Raw genomic sequence first — 12,920 nt, 5'->3', positions numbered from 1 at the left:
TCAAAGAAAGAAAATTATTTTAGAATTTTCACATTTTATGAAAAAGATATTTATGCTCGTAAGGTGAGAAACACACGATAGAAATTTAACATTATTTGAAAGACTTTCTCGTTTGGTGAGTGATTATACTTATTTGGTATGAAAGTCGTTTTTTTAGTTGATGAAATCTAAACGTGGAGAGTAGTTTTTTTAGAGACAAAACTAGAGACCATTTTATAGAGTCGCTGCTACAGAAGGAAATCCAAGATGACTTCTCACTTCAATTTTTTTGTTCACTTTGTCACTTTTTGTGTTCAAAATATGGAGGAGTAACTAACTCCCTTTTTCATTCTGGGTGAATGTAATGAATCCCATTTTTATGTGATTTTCCTTGGCAATAGAAACACGTTATATGACTTGTATTTTTCTTGCTTCGTGTTGCATGGTTGATTATTTATGATTTTTGTTGTATCTAAACAATGAAAAATGTTTTTCGAACTTGATTTCAAGATTCCACAACTTAGATATGTGATCATTCTAAACACTTAACATTCATGCAAATCTTGTGTAAATAAAACTAAAGGATTAATATTTGTGCATCAACTTAGAATAATTGCATTGAGTTGAGTTCATGAAATCTAATCTCAATACATATGTATCTTGATCAAATACTATTGTTTCGTGGAATTAATCCAAAGGTAGGTCGTTCTTCTTTGTTTTGTTCCCTTTCAATCGTCCAATCTTTTCCGAGAACGCAATCCACTCCGAGAGATAGTTGACCTGCAGAAGACTCTCCGACGCTCAAGTCAGATATGTTTCATAAAGAGGTCTACATTTTATTAGGATAGAAAAAGATGATTGTACCTGACATCAGTTGTATTATTTATAGAGTTTGTGGCAGTCAAGTCCATTGATTAGTTATCAGTATATTTTTAGGGAATCAAACCCAATAATTAATAATTAATATCGTATATTTGTAAATCGTAAGGTAATCTGACCTATTAATACTTGATAATTGCCCATGAATGACCATTAACTCCGATCGGTATATTTCATATAGTACAACTATAAATTTAATTTGGTAGCTTTGAATCATATAAATTTAGAATTATAACACCTCTTCAAATTTTGTATATCAATATATGTGAGTTTGTAGTCCAAACTATTAAGAATTCACACAAACTAAACATACAATTCTCTTAAGAAATGATACTTGAAATTTCCATCTTAGTACTTTTACGATTTGATATATTTATTAATAAGTTACCAAAGAACTAGTCATGTCCTAGTATGTAGGTTGGACCTTAACAAATCATGGCGATGCTCCACGTTTGTTGGGGTCATTAAGCCAACTACATGTGTTCCTCTACCTATGAGGCTCTCACAACTCAATACATCATGCACTTTTAAGACTTATAGCCGATGAAAAACCCTTTAGTACATTACTATTTAAACCAAATTTCACACTTAGTAATCATAAATCAATCATAAGCTTTTATCATCCTTTTAATGCATGAGCCTTCAAATAGTTATTAACTTGATTGATACCTAGGACCAACATCAAATTCAATCATAATAAAAATGACATATCCATTCCTTTATAGCCACACACTCGAGCCTATTGTGTCCTAACAATGATATCTCACATCAACTTGATGTTCAATCTAAGTTCACCTAAGCCTATAGTGCCCATGAGACATTGTCTCACATCACATCGATGTTTGATCTAGGATCACCATCCAACTCCCTCTTTTTCATTATTTTTAGAATTAATATTAACTTTCACTAGTACAAAAAAAGTGTACAACATCGAATATTTTGGACATTTCATGTCGAATTCGAGAATGACGTCATATCGAAAGACGTTAAATTGTATCAGTAAACGACGTTAATCAATATTTTTATTTTTTTAATTAATTGTGATCCTTTACAAGACCTGAAAAGCAGGAAAAACAACAAATTTCAGTTTTTGGAATTTTGTAAAGCATGAACTATGAACGTGTAATATAGTATCAACAACAAACAACAATGAAAAACAATAAACAAGTTCAATCAAACAAGTTCAACCAAACAACACCAACAAACAAGTTCAACAAAATATAACAACAAACAAGTTCAACAAAATATAACAACAAACAAGTTCAACAAATAAGTTCTTCAAAACGAAAACTAACCTTGGTGCATCGGAATAAAGTGTTGTTACAAGTGAGAGAGAAAGCAGAATGTACCTATGAAGGACAAGAACACGAAAATAATCGGTCAAAACAAATGAAAATCATACCTATAGTAGTAAATTAATATGCATTTGTATCAAATGAAAGAAAGATTACATGTGATGGTCGTCAAACTTCGTTCGAGAAAAGTTTGAGCAGAGAAGAGGGTCTCGTGCTCTAAGATAAAGTGAATGAATTTTCAATCTCCCGCTCAATTTTTTATTGAATTCATTAACCTTTTGACGTCTAATGCTGATGCATTTGACGTTTTATATCCTTTTACGTCGAATTATAATTCTAAACGACATTTAATAATTGCATTTATTTACAAAAATGCCACCGATCATTTTTAAAGTTAGTTATTGAGTGATTCGATGTTGAACGCGTGACGTTATACGCTGTTTTTGCACTAGTGTTTAAGCATACAACATTCACCACAACCTTTTAGGTATTCAATCCTATAGTTTTAAACAAACAATTCAAGAAAGTTAATACATCATTTACATAAGGATTTCTTATTTAGTATATCTTAACGACATGAAGAATAAGTGGTAAAATTTTATAATCGATATGTCTTCACATTATCATATATATAATACGCTTATGTTGGATTTTTTTTAGCTTTTTATGTCAGGTAATACTCTAATGTGGATGCATGTGATGTAAATTTACATCAGACAAAAACTCTGACGTAAAAACTTCATATTTACGTTGAACTTAGATGTAAGTGGCATAAATAAGTGCATAAAAGTAAGGGGGAAAGTTCAAAATTTGTGTCGAACCATGCATTGTCCAATATAAAATTTGGACATTTTTTTAAAATACATTTGGTTTTGGCTTCAAACCAAAATGTGAAACACAAAAAGTAAATTAATTCAATACATTGCTTAATTATGTTTAACGAAACTTGTGTTGAGATGATTTATCCTTTTTACCAAATGATATGGCGATTAAACACATTGTTAGGAGTTATATAACATTTGATGCTTTTTTTTGTATACGTTAAACACTCTTGTGATATCATATGTTCTCATCTTATTTGATAGCGTTTGCATGTTTAACTTGTTGGGTACAAACAAAGTCCCACATCAGATAAAATAAGAGATGAACATGAGTTTATATACAGATAAGATACCTCCATTGATAAGAGACCTTTTGGAGTGGTACCAAAAGCAAATCTGTGAGGGCTTGGCCCAAAGCGGACAAAATCTTACTAGTGTGGAGATCTGTGTGTGTTGAACCTCCCTATGATTCATTTCTTTAAATGTTTTTTTGTTCAACATTATTTGGATATAAAATCTTTAGCTTTAGTGTTTAGTTAAGAGTTTTCTAGACATTTTCACATGTTTGACACGGTTTGTTAAACATTGTCTGTTAAACAATATATATGTATTGGAAAATGATATTTTCATAGAGCATTATATAAATATTTATTTCATTCAATACACATTTTGTTCAATGTTGTTTTTAGCAAGTACAATCTTTAAACGCTTAACTAAATAAACAATTAATATTTTATTAAATATTGTACGTTAAACTTCAAAATATGAGTTTCTAGATAGTGTGATCTCTCTGATGATCTTATCTTAATATTACACTTCCATATTACTAAAATAATTAAAATTAATAGAAAAATGATCAAATAGTTTTAATGTACACATCAAATCATTGTTGAGAATAATTTCAATTAAGTCTCACATTAATAGAAAGAAGAAAGTTAAACACTATATTAAAAAAAAAAACCAAAAACCCAATATAGTGAAGTCTTGAATTGAAGTCTTGAATTAAAGTATCAAAATAAACTATCAAAATTGTTTCGTCTTGGTGATAAACTTTCACAAACAACAAAAAGACGTCAATATAACACAAATAAAGGTCGTCACTTATAGAGGTTGGATTAAAGTCACACACAACAACATAATAATTTAGCTAATCAATACTTTCTGAAGAGATTCTAGAGTTTTTATAAAATTTATTTATACATAGGTGAGTTTCTAATATATTCTAATATCATTGAAAATAAAAATCTCATTCTTTAAAGTGATTATTGTTAAATTTAAACTTACCTCTTCTAATTTCATTACTGTTGTGTGTCCGAAACTAACACATGTCGTTAGAAAATTTATCATTAATTTCCAAAAAAAAATTAATTTGATTTCAATTTTTACTTAATCCTAATATCAAATAATTTTTGTGTAAAATAATAACCTTATTTAAGTGTCTAATAGTTATTAAAATTAAATTAAAACTTCCCTAATAATTGCAACTTTCAAATCAGGCAACAACAAAAACCTTAAAAGTATATATAAAATATTAATTGCATAAAGATTATCTCAACATGATTCCAATTTATTCTTAATCTTACCTATTTTCTTTCATACAAAAGTTATATTTTAGCCATAACTCTTCCTTTACAAACTAAATTTATTCATTTTAAGTTTTACCTTAAAAAAAAGAAAACTACAAAATATCAAAACTCACAATTAAATCCAGAAAAGAAATTGTTCAAAGTTCCAAGTGTCATGTATATTAATAGGATATCGTATTTGTAATAAAAAAAATGCTATCTTCTATGTAACATTTTACAAATAACACTGTTAGTTAATATTCTACTAGTCATATTCTAGAAATTTTCGTAAAAATAGAATGTATTCATAAATTAAATTATTTATGACTAAACCTACAAAAGATATTCTTTTAATTATTCCACTTATCATTTTCTCCTTGTTTAAAATAAGTTAAAGGAGAATGCTCCTTCAAATCTAGTACTACCGTAAACATGGATTAGAATTTGAAAAAAAAAATTAGTGATCAAAAACCACAAAACTTCAAAATATATAACTAATTCTAGAAAAAATAGTTTCAATTGATTTGAGTTGTTATATACTTACACTACAATGAAGTTTGAGGAAAAAAATCTATGAACTTCCAAAAATAAAAACACGAACTAAACCCTAAGTTAGTGAAGTTAGATAATTTTTGAGCTAATAATCCATTTACTTCTTTTAATAGTTTTGTTAGTTTTTAAAGTTCCTTGAAATTCTTCCAATATATATGAGCTCCAAGTATTATTCCCTGTAAGAATACTTTCAATTTTCATTCAAGGTCACACCCATAAGTCCAGTTAGATTTTTCTTTTTTAAAAAAAATGTTATGCTATAGGAATAAAACAAGCACAAAAAAGTAGAAAAGTACATCTTTATAGTGCGCATTTATATTTTCTTAACGTATTTCATTATATTAAGTTTTGAACGAAAGTACATTATATTATATTATTTTATTTTTAGATCAAATAATATTAGGAAACAAATAGGAAAGAATTGGAAAAAAAAAGTAGAAATGATAAAGTTTTTATTTATATGACCAAATTATAGAAATATTATCAAAATTCTCATTTTACAAGTTAATTTAGTGCAATTGAATAAGGAAATAAATAAGGATAACTGAATAAAATTATTATTTTTTATTCCTGCATTAAGTATATCATATAATTAACAAATCCTTTTTCTTCTATAGATCTAAATATTATCTCCTTTACATTGTAACATCAACAAATCTTATCCATAAAATAAGACGGTAAGGTGAGTTTTATATTAAAATAAAAGGCATATGATAATTATTATTTTCATAGTTTTTTTATTATATTTAATTTTTATCTTTTATTTTTAATTTTTTATTATCATTTTAAATAATTAAGGGGTTTTTATTTTGGAAAAAATAATTATTTTAATTTTATTTGTGAAATATTGTATAGATAAGTGGATATATCAGAATATAAAATTGAAGAATATATTAATGATTATTGGTTATAATGTATTCCAGTTCAAATTTTCAAGTCCGAATAACTTTATCTCACTCAATGACACTTTATCTCACCCAATTACCTGTACATTATAAATGTCTTTAAATAAAACTTGTCAAAGATTAAAATAAGAATATTTTAAGAAAAAGGAACTAACCCTAAAGGAGAAACTATAAGGACACGTTATGAAGACGGGAGATACTCATATTTATTATTTTCATCATCTATCTTTTTTTCAGAGTTGGACGTAATGCATTATATTCTTTGTGATTTATGTTAGTAAGTATATAGTATACCGTTATTATCGTTTTATTTTTTTTTCTTCTACACTCTGTCAGTGGTTACTAGCTTTTCGACATTTTATCTTTATTCCAACATCATCGGAAGAACTATTTAGGCCATTCCACATTTCTCTGCTTTCAACAACAAAATAGATACTACTAGCTGTAGTTTCGAAATAGGTACCATCGAGCTACTTAATTTGTAAAGTTGACTTGTGACCGTGAGAAAAAGGAAAGAAATTAAAGTAACAGCTGAATCAAGTATCAACTAGAACTAGAGTCTTACATGTTACTACTAACGCAAATTTATTAGAAAAACGTATTATAACATCACTGTACGTAAGAAAACAAACCAATAGTCCAACATGCAGATACTGATTTCGAAGTTCTACCATACCCTGACATGATCACAACAACAAACACGAACCTATATTTATATATAGTTTTAAGTTTGTGTGTGTGTATATATATATATATATGTGTGTGTGTGTGTTGATGGTAAGTAATGTGTGAAGAACAAGTTTTGCCTCATGGGATTCTTTCTTTTTTAGCTTCCATTGACTTTCTTACAATCTAATCTGATTTCTCCCTGGCTTCCTGTTAAGGGGCTAATATTACCCATGTTAATCATGGACTGAGCAAAGGCTTGGAAGAAGGCGGTTTGGTTGTTGGCGAAGTTGTTGACGATGGATATTGTGGCGGAGCCACTAGTGGAAAAAAGTTCTTGGTCTGTTTGAAGAAGACCCTGATTGTTGAGAAGATTTTGGAAGTAGTTGTTGTCGAAGGTGTCTGGGGAAGAAGGGTCAAGGTTGTTCAGAGTGTTCCCGCTTCCATTTTGTGGACAGTTTTGCTGCAGGGTTGCTAAATAGCTTGAGTTCAGCGTGGGATCAGGGCTACCCGTGCCACTGAAGTTGAACAGCCTCTGGTTGAAAAACCTGCACTGTGCACGACCAAAAGTGTGTGCACCTTTGAAATCAAACACTAGTTAATGAACATATATTGTAATTAATTGTAATTGTAACCTTAAAATTTTAAGTTGTGATTAATTTAGGTTCACTTTCTTTGTTTCTAACAGTTCAAACAAATCATTGTTAAAAGTGAGTGCTTCTTTTATGATACAAGTTGTTATTAAATGCAGTAAGTGTTGGAATTCAGAATACGATTACCAGATAATGCAACGAGATCAGTTATGTTTAAGCCAACGGCAGAAAATTTTGCTGTGACATTGGCCAAGCTTTCAGTTGGAGCAGGAATGGAAGTGTTAGCACCAGATTGGTTTGCAATCAAACCGTCCCTTCTGCCCAGTAGTACGGTCCATGAAGGTCCTCCTCCCTGCAAATATTTTGGTTTTCATGTTGTGGGAAAATTCTTTGCTGTTGTTTGTGATAAACGCGTGCATTTCTTACAAGAAATTTGATAAGGTAAGGAGGATTATAAGAACTATAATAACAAGTAGATTACCAGAGACACAGAAGCTTCAGCAGCAAGGGCAAGAATATCAGCACAAGATACAACACCAGGGCATGAATTTTCAAGAGATGTCTTTATGTTGTCGACTACGTTGAAGCCACGAGCGGAATTATTGTTAGGCGCTGCATTTTTCTCGCTCAGCGTTATGTTCCCACCTTGGTCTAACAAAAGAGACCCATCACATCCCTGAAACTCAAAAGTAATACTTATCTGATATCTGACAGTGCATGACGATACCAAAATCAAAACGAGAATTATGCTTCTTGAAATGTGTACATTAACAAAGCAATCATGAAAATGAAGACGAGTTAGGCTGGCAGCAATACGAGTATCAGATTGCAGAGCCTGCTGAATAACACTGCGAACAATGGAAGACACGTTAGGGCATGTGGTGGAGTAGAAGGTTGAACTCAGTTGAGCATTTGATGGATGAAGAAAGATTGTGAGCACAGAGAAAATGGTTGTGGTGAGAAGGGAATGAGTTAAAGAAGACATATTTGATGACTTGTTGTATATTTTTCCCTATTGGTTTTAGCAAATAATGCATGGAATCTTGGTGGCATATATATATATAAGAAAGTGTAGGTCTTTGAAAAATTTATAATTTGCTTGGAGATAAAGTTTTCACTGTTACATTACTTGCAAACATAAGCTAGCCAAAAGGCCTAAAAAATAGGATTTGTAGTAATCATTAGGTGCACACAACGGACGTTGAAAGGAAAATTCAAACCATAATGATTACCACTTAACTACCTTGCGCTACTTGAGTCCATATTTGGCACCATATATAAATATGCACTTTATCAGTTAAATGTCATAAAACCTGCATGAAGTGATTGAATGGAAAATCAGAACAAGTTTACAAAGTTCAAGTTCTCACAACTCAACACATGATATCTCTGCTAAACGTTTGTCAAAATAAATGATGTGAACAGAAGAAAGCTCTCCAGTGAAGTATATATATTTAGCTAGAAATTTTGGAGATTAAACATTGTCAATGCTTTTCATGTTTTGGTCCATTCTAGAATTCTTTTTTTCCTTTTTCCATATTTAAGCGTTGAACTGTTACAATAAGATTCTTGGCTGGGGTTTAATATTGAAAATGAAAAAGATAGAAGATTCTAGGGGCCATGCTTCTTGTGGTAGGAAAATTATTAACGAGCTAAACGTTTGATAGATTGTTTTTCAGTCATTCTTGGGAGGTACCACGTCTAAGTCAGCAATGGAAAAACAAAACATTAAGGTACAACATCTAGTCACTGATATGTATAACCAATAGAATCATGTCTGCAATCAGTGAGGAGCATGTCGTGAATGTAATTTTTCCACTTGTAGATGCTTTTGAAATTGCATGTTAGGGAAAAGATGACCATTATGGACGACAAGTAACACTGGAGATGTCAAATGACAGGGAACAAGGTAAGATTTGTATATGTTACTAATTTAAAATATTTGTATATACCACAAATATACCAAATGTATACATTCGTAACATAATTAAGCATGTAATTAATTAATTAGAAAGAATTCACAAAGATGTGTTTTACGAAACAAAAGCAAAACTAAAATCTCAAAAATATCATCTAAATAAAACATGCATCATTGAAGAATAACAAATATACATTTGATAAGATGTTATTAGTGTGGTTTATATATGTGCTTGCAAAATGTTCTCATAATAAATATGATGGCAAGACAAAACAGTAAAATAGTGCAGTAAGGTAATGTAATTTAATCAAAACACAAAAACAATCATATAAATGTTCATATCATATTACTTTTCATGTGATAATCTATTTGGTCATCTGAGTTACTAGTGTGAGATGGAAAATTGTTAACTGCAGTGAGAGTAATTGATCTATAGCTGGGATTTTAATGCCATATACATGTAGAAGTTGATAAATGCAAGTTATTTAGAAGGATTTTTTTATTAAGCTCTCTTTTAATCTATAGAGTATTATTTATTCAAACAGATAAATATATTTCTTTCACTTTAGTTAAATATGACAATAATCATAATTGCTTTAGTAAAATTATTTAAAAAGGTAAAATTAATGAAACAAAAATGTTAATTAAGAGCCTAGCGTCTAGCTCAATTAAAAAAAATCTTCCAAATTTCAATAATAAAATATAGTATGCCTATAAAAATTTGTAGTGAGATTCAAACAATAAAATTACTCTTTTTTTACGGGAAAGTTTAACTTACTTAAAAAGTCATATATATAATTATAAAATTTTTATTTATATAAATGTTACTAGACCGAACCAATCACGCATGATTGGGTGCTATGGGTGCTAAGTCGAATGGGCCGTTCGGTCAAGACAACCATTGAGCAGAGTTAATTTGTCAGATTCTGTCAACTCTATAAATAGAGGGTTAAAGTCAAGGTAAAGACTTGCTTTTCCATAATCGAATTATTTAATATTAGAAAGTGAACTTTAAACCTAACTCAACCTCACAAAACCGGCTTGTAAGGTGAGATTTACATCCACTTATATATTATAATTTAGCTTATCTCTAGTCGATGTGGGACTTTCCAACACACCCCTTTCACGCCGAGATATAGACATCTCGAGCGTGATAGTAGAAATAGGTGGTTCGATAGTGGTCCGACAATGAATGAAATAAAAATGTCCAAAAAACAAAAAATATTGTTAGGATAGACTCTAACCTGGCTTTGATACTATATTACAAAGTGGTTTTAAGCCTAACTCAACCTCAAAAAATCGGCTTGTAAGGTGACGTTTGCACCCCACTTATGTATTATTATAATTTGAGTTTATTTCTAGGTGATGTAAAGTGTCAGAGTATATTATGCAAGTCGCTCTCTCAAACCGATCGATCACCATAAACACAGACGAAACACACGTTCGTCTAAGACAGGAGTGTCGCACGACCTGGTCCCATTTAAGCACAACAATAAAATTTAATAATTAAGATTTATTTATGTAATAGTGTATATGAAAGTAATTTCTTATAAAGAAAAACTCATCGGGTTTGGAGTCATTGTCAGAAATATGTATTCAAAAAATATTAAAAAAAAGTCTTTCTATCGTCGTTTGTTTTTTTTCCTGGAAATCACATTCAAGTGTATTAATCTAATCACCAGGATAATGTTATAATAAACAAAATTCTCTTACTCCTTTTTTTTATTATTTATTTATAAGCCTCAAATTAGTAGTTACTTGATGATGTATCAGTATAATGACTAGCGATTCACACATCATAAAGACAATCTATTATTTATCGGGATCAATGGGTATCAATTTTTTTTTTCAGGTTAAAGAAAATAATAATATCGCTCAATATTTATAATTATCAACTAAATTAAATATTTTTCTTAATCCTAAAGAATCAGACTTGGACTCCTATAAGATAAGAACAGGATTTTTTTTTATTGCAGCCACGTCTGGGATACTAAGTAATATTTATCTTACTAATTAAAATAATATTGTTTAACCAACATATATACTAAACCATACAACATTCGACTAATATTTAACTACGTTGATATACGAACAAAATGGAGTTCGGAGTTTTTACAAAAGATTTTAAAACTTTATAGATAAAAAAAGTGATTAAAAATAAATTAATTACTGATGTGAACAATCAAGTTTTGAAAAAAATTAAAATGTAAAGATGAAGACAGAAAGACAATCACTAGTATTCCAAAATTCTAGAAGATTGAATCTTAAATAGAACTTAATTGGATTTTAGAAAAGAGTAATTTTATTCTCCTGAATATTGTGCCTCTAGTCTATCACATTTAATTGAAGTTTTAGATCAAAATTGTTGTGATGGTTTTAAAAGTATAATAATAAAATTAAAGTATGGGGTGGTAATTTAACTCTTGTACTATACCCGGTGATGGTTCGGCTAAGGAGAATCTGAAGTCAAAACAGGCAACCCACCGGCTTTCAGACAAACATTAATCAGGAAAGGTCAATATCATTAATGGTCAATTAATACGTTTAATGACCATATTAAATGCGAATATACGCTATTTATGAGTGATTGACAGGTCATATTATAGAAGAATATGATATTAATGGATAGTTAGCAGGTATTGTTGGAATTATTGTCATATCAAGTATGAATTAATGAGCTTAATTGTTGTACGTCCTATGAATATAGGGTTAATGCCCAGGTAAAGAGCTGGCTCTGTAATAATAAAATATAGACCTCTTTATGAAATGACTTGAGCGTCGGAATATCTTTTGCAGAACAAGGAAGGACGACCGACTCTCAGACAAATCTCACCGAAACAACTCTAAATAGACTTATGTTACACTGTCATTACATAAAAAATTATTAAAAAAATAGAGGAACGTATTAAACTTATGATAAAATTATATTATATCCATAAATAAAAAATACTTATTATGAAAAAAAAACTAGATAAAGATATCGATAAAAAAATAATAAAACAAGAACAACATGTGTGATAGGGTTAATTTATAAACGATAATACGTTTCAAAAATATTTTTTGAAGAATCTTATTCTCAGGGAAATAATAGTATAAAAAATCATGCCGGTAGGCATATATAGCCATTAAACTCAGGAAATTGCAAATGCGTATAATAGTAGGTTATGCATTTTTTAAAAGAATTTGGTGTTGATATATTAGCGTTAAAAGAATACAACTATAAAATAAGAGTGGAGATAACTAATGCAATTTTGTATGTGCGATTAAAGACTAGTTGCTAAATCTGGCTAATTTTGGGTTGGAACATTGCGTGCCATTTTCACTGTTATCACATCTGATGAGAATTCCAAGACAAGCATATTGTAGAGTTGACATAAACAGAATAACCGTTGATATGTTAACAATTTTTTTTAATAATTTTTTGATAATAAATTATAAATTATATATTATTATTTTATTGATTTATATATATAAAACGGACCCATTACAAGTTATCGATCTATACAGTTGTAAAAAAGTTATAAAAGAAAATTATTAAAAAAATATTTTTCTAAACAAAAACAAAGTGTGGCAGACACAGAATGTACCAAAGTAGATGGAGACATGGAATTCCAATGGCATGTTTGGCATATTCTTTCGCCGATAGCAGCTTATCTTTAAACATAAGGATATTTTATTAATCATATAAAAGTCCATCTTCTACATCAAATCATCAAATCTAATAATGTAAACATTTTTCAGCACTAA

At 29.6% G+C, this 12,920-nt stretch overlaps 1 protein-coding gene across 1 annotated transcript; it reads right to left on the bottom strand.

The window, feature by feature from the left end:
- Positions 1-6,580: 6,580 nt before the first annotated feature.
- On the bottom strand, positions 6,581-8,243 carry LOC148206433 (peroxidase A2-like). The gene is made up of 4 exons (XM_088113528.1): positions 8,022-8,243; positions 7,737-7,931; positions 7,442-7,607; positions 6,581-7,241 (listed from the first exon to the last, which is right to left on the bottom strand). The coding sequence occupies exons 1-4, from the start codon at positions 8,238-8,240 to the stop codon at positions 6,823-6,825; spliced, it is 999 nt and encodes a 332-aa protein (XP_087969654.1). The 5' UTR covers positions 8,241-8,243; the 3' UTR covers positions 6,581-6,822.
- Positions 8,244-12,920: the final 4,677 nt, after the last annotated feature.

Source organism: Vigna umbellata, chromosome 1, assembly GCF_029865625.1.
Source record: "Vigna umbellata cultivar VRB3 chromosome 1, Vumbellata_1.0, whole genome shotgun sequence".
NCBI lineage: Eukaryota > Viridiplantae > Streptophyta > Magnoliopsida > Fabales > Fabaceae > Vigna > Vigna umbellata.
This window is presented reverse-complemented; position numbering and strand designations above follow the sequence as displayed.